The sequence below is a fragment of the Chrysochloris asiatica genome, unplaced genomic scaffold (assembly GCF_000296735.1).
Source record: "Chrysochloris asiatica unplaced genomic scaffold, ChrAsi1.0 scaffold00025, whole genome shotgun sequence".
NCBI lineage: Eukaryota > Metazoa > Chordata > Mammalia > Afrosoricida > Chrysochloridae > Chrysochloris > Chrysochloris asiatica.
The window spans coordinates 21147651-21160581 of NW_006408543.1; the positions used below are offsets into that span (position 1 = coordinate 21147651).

The 12931-nt window shown below is 41.5% G+C and overlaps 1 protein-coding gene across 1 annotated transcript in view; it reads left to right on the top strand.

The window, feature by feature from the left end:
• Positions 1-7: 7 nt before the first annotated feature.
• The window catches only part of EML5 (echinoderm microtubule associated protein like 5), a 266949-nt gene continuing 254025 nt past the window's right edge, over positions 8-12931 (top strand). Inside the window, exon 1 of the mRNA XM_006839584.1 lies at positions 8-217. Within this exon, the coding sequence (XP_006839647.1) occupies positions 21-217 (197 nt within the window). The 5' untranslated portion in view covers positions 8-20. The remainder of the gene's footprint in view (positions 218-12931) is intronic.

The following is a 12931-nucleotide window of genomic DNA, read 5'->3' on the forward strand; positions in this document are numbered from 1 at the left end:
GGCGGGGTGGGCACCCCGACATGGCGGCCCGGAGCGCCCCGAGCTGCCACCTGCGGCTCGAGTGGGTGTACGGCTACCGGGGCCACCAGTGTCGTAACAACCTCTACTACACGGCGGCCAAGGAGATCGTGTACTTCGTGGCGGGGGTCGGCGTGGTGTACAGCCCCCGGGAGCACCGGCAGAAGTTCTACCGGGGCCACAGCGACGACATCATCAGGTACCAGGGCGCGGGGGACGCCGCCTGCACCCCGCCCACCGCTCCCGGAGCTGGCACTTGCCGACGCCGACCTGTCCCTAAGTCACCCCTCTCCCACCTCATGTACATCCTCGAGACCCGGGCGGGCGGGCGGGCGCGAGGCCGTGCGGGAAGCGTATCCGCAGGGCGTTCGCTGGTACGGGGCTTGGTACATTTCTCCATCCATCAACATCGCGGAAACTGCAGAAGGGTTATGTCGGTAGCACTTTCTGCCTTTGAATCCCGTGAGATTTCTTCTTATAACGAATTCTTCAGACGCTGAAGCGGAAATCCGTGACCTAAAAGATAAATTGATCAAAGTACTGGAAGCCGGGGGCTGACCTGGGAGGCGCCCGGGGGTGGGCATTCTGCCGGGCATTCACCTCCCACCTTCATCGTTAGTTCAAGTTTCACTGCCTGCTGTTTTCCACTGATTTAGAAAAGCGAGTCGCTGGTTATTCACAGTTACAGCCCTAATTGCAGTTCATGGGTAGGTTTTATCGGAAACAGCTGATCAAAAGCATTCATTCCTCTCCCCCACACCCCACCCCCCCATTACTTGTCCCATCTTCATCAAAACATAGGAAATAAGTTGACTTTCTGTTTTCTTTTTTAACTGAAGTCACAATATTTAGTGGTGAGAGGAGGGCTTATTTTTCCTTTGGACAGTATCTTCAAAGTTGATCCCGGGGCTTTTGTGTACATTTCTTGAGTGAGTGGAACATTTGAATTGGGTTTTCAATCAGTGCCACAGCGGAACATTTATAAAAAGGTAAAGTTAGCAGTTGCAGAAATTTTCCTAGATCTTGCTTATTTCCTCAAGCATGGCTTTTCTTTTCTCTCTCTCCTCCTGAACAAGAGAGTTTTGAGGATGTGTTTATATGCTGCTTCTTTCTGAACAGAAATTGTGACAGAATTAAGATTAGACATTTCAAATCCAGTATCTTGGTTTGATGTCTTGGGAGTAAGAGGCTCTGCTAGTTAAATTCCATAAAGAGCCAAGTTTTATTTTTATTTTGTGTACAACAGAGATTGAATAAGATGATGTGTAAAAGGGAAAAGGAGACCTAAGACAAACAAAAGGCTGTGAAAGCTGGTGTTGTTAAGTGCCGTCGAGTCGGTTCCGATACATAGCGACCCTGTATAGGGTTTCCATGGAGCAGCTGGTGAGTTTGAACCACCGACCTTGAGAGTAAAGATGTGGAGACTATGGATTAGGGAATGAAGTGGTGTTTTTATTTGTGTTGTTTTGTTTTGTTTTGGGACCCCAATGAGGAGCTTTTCCAATTTGTGGTTAGTCCTTACTTTGGAAAGGAAACTGACAAGTTGTTTCATATTTTTCGCAAGTTAGATTCTTTGTTTTCAGGTGATCAGGGTTGCAGACGTATTATAATAGTTCAAATTTCTGGTTCAATGATGGTAATTACATACCATATTGATATTATTGATCCCAAAAGTAGAGTTTTCCTCTATTTCTTATCTGTTTCTCCTTAATTAGGTTTCTTGTACTGCTGGTAATAATAGTGCTAGCTAGTTCAGGCACCTTTGACTGAAACCCTCCTCCAGGTACTCCATTTATTAGGTTGGATTTAGTGGGTAGGCTAGTCGTGAAGAATTCTGAGGTCTCCTCAGAGTGCAGTTCTATTGTTTTTACTCATTGTTGGTTAAACTATTTTTATGGTGCTAAAAGCCTTTGGTTGAAGGAGTCAGTTTTTCCACCAGCAATCACACCATTCAGATTGTGATCACTGTGTTTCAATAAACTGTAAGGCAGGCGGAGCTTTCAGCGTCTTTTGATTGAGTTGCACAATCCATGCATGTCTCCCAAAATCTTGAAAGTGACAAATCTGTAGTTTTGCTAGAACTGAATGAAAACACACTTATGGTAATGCAAATGGTACACTTTTACAAATAATTTGTAACAACAACAACAAAAAGAGATTTCTTGAAAAATTGCAGTTGTTGTTGTTGTTAAGTGCCGTCGAGTCGGTTCCGACCCATAGCGACCCTGTACAGGGTTTCCGAGGGTGTAAATCTTTACGGGAGTAGAAAGCCTCATCTTTCTCCCGCGAAAAATTGCAGTGGGGTAGTTAATATCTGGGTTCTATACCATAAATGCTGGACTGCAAACCACAAGTTCTCTAGCTTTGCAGGAAAAAGATGAAGCTTTCTGCTTCCATGAATATATAAAGCCTCGGAAACCCTAAACAGTTTGCTATGAGTCAAACTGACTCGACGGCACTTAACAAGTAACATCTGAATCATACGGTCAGTGTCTTGAAATTGGTAGTATAAGTCAGTAAAGGACTCTGGAAATTTTATTTTCAACAGTAAGGACAGATGATTAGTGTGAAAGTCTATTTTGTTTGTTTCCATATTTGCTTGAAGCTTAAATAAAATTTATTGGTTAAACATGACTTAGTCTGGGACTAAAAATACCCAGAATCAGCAGGTTATTGCTTTAAGTACTATGTGGGTAGTGAAGACTGAATCACGAGCAATCTAGCATTTTCTTACTGGTTGTGCTGCCACCTGACACCATCTAGTAATGCCAATGGTGGTGCCACATGACTAGCTCATCATGCCTGGCTTGTAGTTGTTTCCCTTCTTTTTGTCATGCATGTGTTTGTGCTTCCCTCATGAATTATGTTATATGCATGTGTGTGTGTGCCAGTACAGTGATTTATACAGAAATTTGTGTGCGTGTCAGAAATAATATAGGACTTTTTTGGCCACTGTTTCTTAGTTGCTTTTTTTTACATCTCAAGTTTTACTGAGAAACTTCTCTAATTGTTAACTGTTTTTTGTTGTTAAGCCCCTCTAATTGTTAATTGTTTTTTGTTGTTAAGTCCTATCGAGTTGGTTCTGACTCATATGACCTTGTATAGGGTTTCTGAGGAGTGACCACTGGACCTTGAGGTTCAAACTGACTTTGAAGTTGAGCACTTATTCTATGGTGCCATACCAGGACTGTTTATTACAGGTTATAAAATAACACTAGACAGCTACCTGTTTTAGTAGACATGTGCCTATACATTTATATTGGTGTATATTTATAAACATTGCTAGTTGTGTTTCTAAAGGTGCTAAGGAGTTAAAAAAAATTTTTTTTCTAGTTAGTACTTCTCAGCACATTTTTTACAAATTTGTCTTGATATAGTGGATATCATTGACAGTTTTCAAATTTTTTATCACCAGTGATGATCCTCAGTGAGATACAGTATTTAACTCTGGTTTTCTTTTACAAGTAAACTGCCACCCTTACTGCCAGGGCCCACTGATTACGTATTTTGTAGACATAGAATCTGAAGTGCATTAGAAACAAACAAACATAACCATGATGAAAATATCTCATAAGGTGGTAATGAGCTCAAATGCATCTGAAACACTCCGGAAAATGTACTGTATTATATGGGTTGCAAGTTAGAATAGTAATTATTTTTTATGTTTAGGTGTGGTTTTTTCTTTCTTATCAGACAATATGACAGGCATTGTAGCTTTTTTCTTCAATTTTAATCGGTGGTGCTCTGAAGACCAATAATAAACCAAGCCTCATTATAATCTAGTAAAAGTGGGTTTTGATAACTCTTTGTTTATGGTGTAGTAGAAACTTCATTTAAGTGGCTCTTCAACACAAGTCAGAATGATACCTGGGAAAACTGTTCAGAATGTGTGATGTTTCTGTGGTGGATCATTATTTTTTGTGTTTATGTAGTTCAGGGTAGCAACTTTGTAATGTCTGGCAGGAATCGCTTCAAACCTACTTACAGTTGATTTGATATTCTCAAATGCATGGTCAGTGTTTCCCAAACCTGGCGGATCATCAGAATCACTTGAGAAGCATTTTACCAATTTCTGACTTTTTTCTTTCTTTCTCAGATGTACTAAGCCAGAATACATTTGGAGTCCCTGAATCTGTACTTTTTAAAGCAGGCCCCACAAGATTCTGTTTTGGAAGCACACTGCCATCCTGTATCCCCAAACATGCATGCTTCGAATTCCTTATATAAGCAGTTTGAAAAATGGGCATAAACTCTATCCTCAAACTGGATACCAGAATTTTCTTTGGCATTGTTGGAGTCCCAAGAAGCAATACTTCAAAAAGTACTCAAATGCACTGCTGATTGAGTAAGCGGTCTCTGTGTTTAAGTAGTTAGAAGTAAGTGAACTGCCATAGGCTGTTGTAATGATCTGTAAGATTTTGCTTTATGTTTGTGACTATACAAAGCCTGCGTGGTTTTTCAATTTATAAATACTGCATATTTTAATACAACAAAGAGGGTTTTCAGAGCCAGGTAGGAATTATCTAGAATAATAGTTTAAATAATCATACATACATATTAAATATAACTTTATTATTAAGAAAAAGACAAATTTTTTATTTGTATCACAATGGCTATTTTCCTATTGTTGTTGTTGTGAAGTGCCGTCGAGTCGGTTCCGACCCATAGCGACCCTGTACAGGGTTTCCAAGGGTGTAAATCTTTACTATACTGTGCTGCAATGCTGACCCAAATGTAAACATGCAGATAAGTAATAGAATATAATGTCTGAATATGAATTAAGGAAAACCTGTGGAATGCTAAAAATCCATGAGAAACTATTAAGAACTTATTATTTCAAGTTATTTTCACTACTTTAAAGTATTTATTGAGCATCTGTTTTGTGCAGGGGTCTGTGCCTTAATATGCACAGCCAAGTAAAGAAACAATTAGCATAGTGACGCTACAAGGATAGCTGGGGTATGCTGGTGGGGGTGGCCGTGTGCCGTGGAGTCGGTTCTGACTCAGAGCGACCCTGTACAGGGTTTCCGAGGCTGTACATCTTTATGGGAGCAGAAAGCCTCATCTTTCTCCCGTGGAGCGGCTGGTAGTTTCAAACTACTGACCTTGTGGTTCGCAGCCTGATTCGTAACCACTCCACTACCAGAGCTCCTTGTGGTATGGTAGATACGTGGGGTCATACCAGCTCAAAGTGAGGCTAAAATACCTAAGCTGAGCCTTTATGGAAAACATGAAATTAGTTGTCAGAAGGAATCAGTGAAGGTGTAGCATTCTGGACTGAGGTACCAGCATATGTCGTCGGTGGCATGACAACATTTGAAAGTCAATGTATTATCTTCAGTCCCTTCTCCCTCATTTAATCTTGGCTCTTCTTTATTTTACCAAGGTCACCAATTACCTTCACACTGCCAAATCTAGAGGTCTGTTTTCCGTTCTCACATATTTTTTTTTATCAGCTGGACCTTTCACTCTCTGCTCTAGTCCTCTGTGGCCATGTCCCTGTCTCTGGGGCCCAGGAGTCACCAGGTTTTGCCACACTGCTGGCCAACGTGGTCTCAAGCTGGGTTGACAGGAGTCTATTCAGTGTGGTTGGACTTAGCTAACAACTTCATTGCTTTTTTTCTCCCATGCCCCCTTATTGGTGACCAACGTGGTCACTAGCAGACCACATGCCTACTCGTGTATTACCCTTGAGTCTTAGTCTTGGAAGGGGTTTGCCCTGAGGGGACCCGACCTCTTTCCATGATGGCTCCCCAGAGAACAACTTGGTTGTTCTTGTAGTAGTAAATCAAACGCCTGTTACTGTGTTTTATTATCCCTGCTGATCTTTCTTTCAAGAAGTACTCGATAAGTTGTGGAGATTCCATCCCACTACCATCAAATTGGAGGAAGACTCATTAACAACCTGCAATACTCAGATGAAACAACCTTACTTGCTGAAAGTGAAGCGGACTTAAAATACTTACTGATGAAGATTAAAGACCACAGCCTTCAGTATGGATTGCATCTCGATGTAAAGAAAACAAAAATCTGCTGCACAAGACTTTTTAAAGTGTTGAAGAGCAAAGATGTCAGCTTGAGGACTAAGGTACGCCTGACCCAAGCCATGGCATTTTCAATAACCTCATATGCATGTGAAAGCTGGACACTGAATAAGGAAGACTGTAGAAGAATTGATGCTTTTGAGTTATGGTGTTGGAGGAGAATATTGAAAGTGCCATGGGCAGCCAAAAGAACCAACAGATCTTTTTTGGAAGAAGTGCAGCCAGAGTGCTCCTTGGAGGCCAGGATGGCCAAACTTCGTGTCTCATACTTTGGACATATTGTCAGGAGGGACCAGTCACTGTAGAAAGATATCATGTTTGGTAAGGTGGAGGGTCAGAGAAAAAGAGGAAGACCCCCAAGGAGATGGATTGGCCAAGTGGCAGCATCAATGGACTCAAGCGTGGCAATAGTAGTGAGGTTGACCCAGGATCGGGCAGTGTTTCGTTCTGTTGTGCTGCATAAGGTTGCTATGAGTCGGTACCAACTCGATGGCACCTAACAACAACCACCACCATCAAGTTGATTCTGACTCATAAGACAGGATTGCGTCCTAGAGTTTCTGAGGATAAATGTTCACAGGAACAGACAGCTTCATCTTTCTTGCAGATAGTGGCTAGTGGGCTTGAACCACCAACCTTGCAGTTAACCAGCCCAACACACAACTCACTGTGCTAAACTACCATCTAGGTTCCGACTCATAGCAACCTAGTATAGTGTTTCCAAGGAACGGCTGGTGGGTTTGGACCCCCAACCTTGTGGTTAGCAGTGTTGTGCTGATACAGCAGTGCCACACCTGGACTCCATTTTTTGGAGCTAGAGCATGGTTTACTGTTGGATCAGTTGTAAGTTATGCGAGAAAGGTCAATAATAATCATGGAATTTTTTGTCAGAACAGCTGGAAGAATGGAGTTGCCCATTATTAAATTAGGAAAAACTGTGAGAGATGCAAGTGTTCTATTTTGCATGGGGAGGAAACCATTTTAGAAGTGTTCATTTGAGATATCTAATAGACAAAAGAGTCCTGGTGTGGCGCTGTGGGTTAATGCATCAGACTGCAAAGCCAGTTGACCTGCAAGGTCGGTGGTTCAAGCTCACCAGCTGCTCCTCGCTAACCCTATACAGGGTCGCTATGGGTCGGAATCAACTCGACAGCACTTAACAACAACAATAGACAAAGGAACTTTGGTAACGTAGTGATTACAGGTCGGACTGCTAACCTCAAGCTCGACAGTTCGAAATTACCAGCAGTTCTGCAGGAGAAAGATGAGACTTTCTGCTCTGGTAAAGATTTACTGCCTTGGAAACCCTAGCAGAGTCACTATGAGTCGGCATAACACCACCAACAGACAAATAAGGAGTCCTGGTGTGGTACTCTGGGATACTGCCTTCAAGTCAATTCTGATTTAGATTAGCATATGTTGTTGTTAAGTGCCATCCACTCAGTTCTGACTTATAGCCATCCAGTATCCCACTCAATGAGGAACAACTGGTGAGTTTGAATCACTGACCTTGTAATTCAAACCAATCTTGAGGTTCTGTGTTTATCCTACAGCACCACACCAGGACTCCTACCATATTAGCATATAGTAGCATAAAGTATTTAAAACCGGGAGAAATCACTGCGGGGGGTGGGGGGGGTGGGAGTCTGGATACAGAAAAGATCTAAAAATGGATCTTTGTGGGACTTGAATGTTTAAGTAAGTGTGGTTGTGTGCCATGGAGGCGTTCTGACAAATAGCCCTGTATAGGGTTTCTGAGGCTATAAATCTTAATGGGGACAAAAAGCCTCATCTTTCTTCCATGGAACAGCTGGTAGTTTTGAACTGCTGACCTTGAGGTTAGCCACCCAACTCATAACCACTGTACTACCAGAATGATGGAAAAAATGACAAAAACAAGACCAGAAAGACAGGAGGAAACCTAAGAGAGTATGGAGTCATAGAAGTCAAGTGAAGATAGTAATTTGAGGAGGGAATGATCAGCTGTATTAAGTAAGATCAAGACAACTTCACCTAAGTGGAGATGTTAGCTGTTTTGCAATCATTACATTTTAATCAGAAGACTCCCCAGGAGACTCTGAATGTACGTATGATCAGGGAGAAGGGGAAACAGAATGAAGTCAAATGAGTCATGTCATTATTAGTACACAAAACTGGACTCCTTCAAGATTTGTTCCAGAAACTTCTAGTTTGCTGGGCTATTAAAAAATGGCACAGCACTAGATCCTTGCTACTCAGACCAGCAGCTCCAGCTTCACCTGGGGTTTAGTAGAAATAGTTTTCAGGTCCCGCTCAGATCTACTGAGTTTAACAACGTTCCAGGTAGTTTATAGACATATTAAAGTTTGAGTAATATGTAGTGGTTTTCAGTTTGCGGTCCTCTAGCCAGCAGCTTTAGTGTAACTTGAGAACTTGTTAGAAATATAAATGGTCAAGTCATCCCAGACATACTGAATCAGAAACTGTAGGTGGAGACTCAGCAGTCTGTTTTAATAAGCCTTCCAGGTGATGTCCTTGCATTCTGAAGTTTGAGAAACATTGCTGTAGATTACTGATTCTGAACAAAGGCAGTATATTAGGATCACTTTGGGGGTTAAAAATAAAAAACTACTACCACCAATGCTCAAGCCTCACCACTAGAAAGTCCGACTTAATTGGTCAAGAGTGGAACTCAGGCATAGTTTCTTTGCTTATTTTCCTGTGTGTATTTTCCATACATTGTTTTTTGTTAACTTAATAAGTTATGGTTGAAAAGTGAACATAATATAACATCAAGAAATAAGGTTTTTCTCTTTCCCCTAATTTATTGTTGTTGCTATTTATTTGTTTAATGACTTTCCTGAACTAATTCTGTGAAGTCTATAGTCTTTACTTATGTGTGATTTGAAGACTTTGTTAGCTTGTCATTGTTGAGTGCCGTTGAGTTGGGTCTGACCCATAGCAACCCTGTATAGGGTTTCTGAGGAGCAGCTGGTGAGCTTGAACTGCCAACCTTGCAGTTCAAATGGCTTTGTAGTCTGGTACATTAACCCACAGCGCCACACCAGGACTCCTCTGTTAGCTTGTTGTTGTTATGTGCTGTGGAGTCGGTTCTGACTCATAGTGACCCTGTACAGGGTTTCTGAGGCTGTAAATCTTTACAGGAGCAGAAAGTCTCATCTTTCTCCCGCAGGACAGCTGGTAGTTTCGAACTGCTGACCTTAAGGTTCGCAGCCCGATTCGTAACCACTAAGCTACCAGAGCTATGTTAAGTGGTCAGCTAATGATTGAATGGAGTCTTGCTGTGGTGCTGTGGGTTAGTGCGCTGGACTGCAAAGTCAGTTTGAATCGCAAGGTCGGTGGTTCAAGCTCACCAGCCACTCCTCGAAAACCCTATACAGGGTTGCTATGGGTCGGAACTGACTCCACAGCACTTAAGAACAACAACAACAACAATTGAATAGATGTCTGAAACCATGAAGTCTTCCAAGTTTTGATGAGGGCCTGTGTGTGCTCAATGGAGCACGCCTTCATTGCTCAGGCAGGCAGTTTACCCTCTGCCTCATCTTTCATTTTCTGTTTGTCCAGAGCTTCAGTGTCAACAGAGATTAGATATTAGGACCTTCTCAGTCCTTTCCTGGACATATGTGTAGCTTTTTGGATTTTCAGGAGTACGCATTGGAGCTTTGCAAATCTCCTTTGAACATCTACTTTCCTGGCTTATTCTTTTAAATTTTATGACCAGCTTCTGAATTACCCCAGCTGCTATCACCACATTAGACAGATTCGGGTTTAAACAACTGTTGCTGATTTTGACAAATGTGTTTGAGAAAACAGCCATTCACACTGAGCAAGCTTTGAGTACGATTAAATAAAGACAAGTCCTGAGAGAGAGGGTTTCCAGAAAACTGTGACATAGGTCAAACTGACAGTTCTGTGACACGGTAGTCCTTGGGGGTGTTCCAAGACCACTCTCACCCCTTCAAAGGCTTCACACATACTGGTTTTCACTATCATGTTTTTCAAAGCAACCTTGAAGCTGGGGAGAGGCAGATGGAAAAAGGACAAGTTAAAATGCCACAAAGCTCACTTGTTTTCAGTGAGATTCAGGCATTTTTCTTTTTTGTGTGTGTGTTTGTAATTTCTTTGTGGTTGTGAATATCCACAGCAGAACATACACCAGTTCAACAATTTCTTCATGTACAATTCAGTAGCATTGATTGCATTCTTTAAGTTGTGCAGCCATTCTCATCCAGACATTTTCCTTGAATAAAAGCTACTCTGATTATTGGGGCCTTTGGTTTATTTTCAGAGCTCTATAAAAGTCGATGATTTCAGTTGTTGCCAGTGTTTTAGAGCAAGTGTAGTGTTAATGTGGGAGCCAGCAATTCCTTGTTACTTGTATGTAGGTGCTGAGATTTTGTATAGCTTAATTAGCAGTGTGTTGTGTGATGTCGAGTTGGTTCTCATAGTGACCCTGTTTAGAATTTCCAAGAGCAGCTAGTGGGTTTGAATTGCTGACCTTATATTCAGTAATCCAGTGCTTATCCTACAGCATCATGCCAGGGCTCAATTAACAGTATAGTTGGGAATGTAAAACTATTTTGAAGGAAATCTAATATAAGGAATAGGAACTGTGTGTAATTCATGGTTTTGTCTTTCAGTATTGGCAAAGAACTCTGAATATTTAAGGATTCAATAAATACTGTTGATTTTCATCAAATTAATTAATTAACTCTAGCTAAATTGTTTTAAGATATTTTGGGGTCATATTTTAAGTATAATGTAATAATGGGTTAGATTATAGTACATTTCTTCCATTAAAAATAATGTTAAAAACATTTCATACTATTTTTGTTGTTATGTGCTGTGGAGTAGGTTCCGACTCATAGCGACCCTTTGTAGGGTTTCCGAGGCTGTAAATCTTTATGGGAGCAGAAAGCCTCATCTTTCTCCCGCGGAGCAGCTGGTAGTTTCAAACTGCTGACTTTGCGGTTCGCAGCCCAATTCATAACCACTATGCTACCAGAGCTCCTTATACTATTGTTACATCTCTGAATTAATTTATCAGATAATATTTACTAAGAAATTATTTTGAGATTTTGCATACAGTATTTAACCTGATATATAAGCACTCAGCTTCAAAAGTGTATCCTGCCTTCTCTGATAACCTTTTTCAAGAAAATGATTTCCACCTGTAGCTCCCTTAGCATATTTTGAATATAATGTTTGTAGCACCTAGCGTAATGGTTACGAGTCGGGCTGTGAATCTCAAGGTCAGCAGTTAGAAACTCCCAGCTGTTCTGCTGGAGAAAAGTGAGGCTTTCTGCTCTTGTAAGGATTTATAGCCTCGGAAACCTACACAGTTGGAACCGACTCCACGGCATATAACCACCACTGCCAGCATAATGGATTGCCAACAGTTGTTTTTTTTTCCATACAAAATCATCTGTTCTATTTGAAAACATGTCTACACTGCATTGAGTATCAACATAATCATGAGCAAGAAACACACAGTCCTGTCCAAGCAGGCACTAGGTTCAGTGTATGAACTTGGGGTGGAGTGTTACTTTTCACAAGGAGAAAGGGGAAGGATGGGAAAGAAGAAACGAGCACTATTCCTAACTTCTGCTCAGGAATGTGAACGATGGAAGTGAAGGTTGTTTAAGCTCATACAGCTCTTCCAAAACCTCCCTTCTCCTCTCCCAATTAGCAGATGCTCAAACATGGAACCTGCATTTGGATAACAGAGCACATTGCTTACCATTCACACATCATTGTACAAAACAGGAACAACTGACTGTGTCTCTGGTTGACAGCTTACTGTTTCTTGCTATATAAACTTTTCCAGGGCTAAAGGGTATTAGGATTGCATAACCACAAACCTGACAGAGCATCTGCTCAATATGAAAATTCTTTGTTAAGGGAAGTGAATTCAGTGGATCTGTGCCAAGAGCTGTGTCAAGTTAGAAGGTGCAGAGAGCAAATGATCGCTTGGACTTCTATATTTTGTTTTTGTTTTTTTTTTAATGTGGCCCCATACAGATAAGTGGTATATCATGAAGACTGGGAATATCTTGTTGTTGTTGTTAAATCCCATCTTTAATCCCAGCTGTTTAAAAGTAGTCACTGAACACAGGATAGTTTGAGTGCTAGAAGGGGGGCAAAACAAAAGATGGGGGAGGGGAATGGAAGAACAAGGCGGATGGGAAAACACTTAGGCAGGTTTGCATGAGCTAAGTGGGACAGAGGTAAATAATGATGTATGCACAACCTTGGAACAATAGGGCTCTGGGATGCAGGGATTGAGACATAGTTGGAATGGACAAAAGAGGGGAAATAATGTTAAGATGCTTGGCTGTCTTTTGAATCTTGGTTTCCTTGCATGCCATTATAAAATAGACACTTGAGGGGGAGAGAAAGGAATAGCCAGAAATATCACCACAGATAGATTGTAAGTCCGTCTTCTGCCTATAACTGATTGGAATACCTAAAATGGGATTACAACGTGCCCAGGGAAGGAGGCTTCCTGCAAAGTTTCAGCATTACGTAAGATCATCAGTGGAATCCTGAACTGCATCCAGAGTCTTCTGAGGTGGGAAATTTCCACTTGAAAGGATAAGCAGAGCAGCCTGGAGCAGCTAGAAGAACAGAAGATACTTCTGGAAAGAAAGACCAACAAGAAAACTGCAAAACAATAATGGCAGTCCAACTGATTACTACAAGAACAAGCAAGTTGCCTGCCCAGGAGACATCAAGGCAAGTGGTTGGGTCCTCTCAGGGCAAACTCCCTTCCAAGACTAAGACAATGGGAATACACGAGCAGACATGCACTCTGATTGGTGACCACGTTTGTCACCAATAAGGGGAAGTGAGGGAAAAACAGCAAT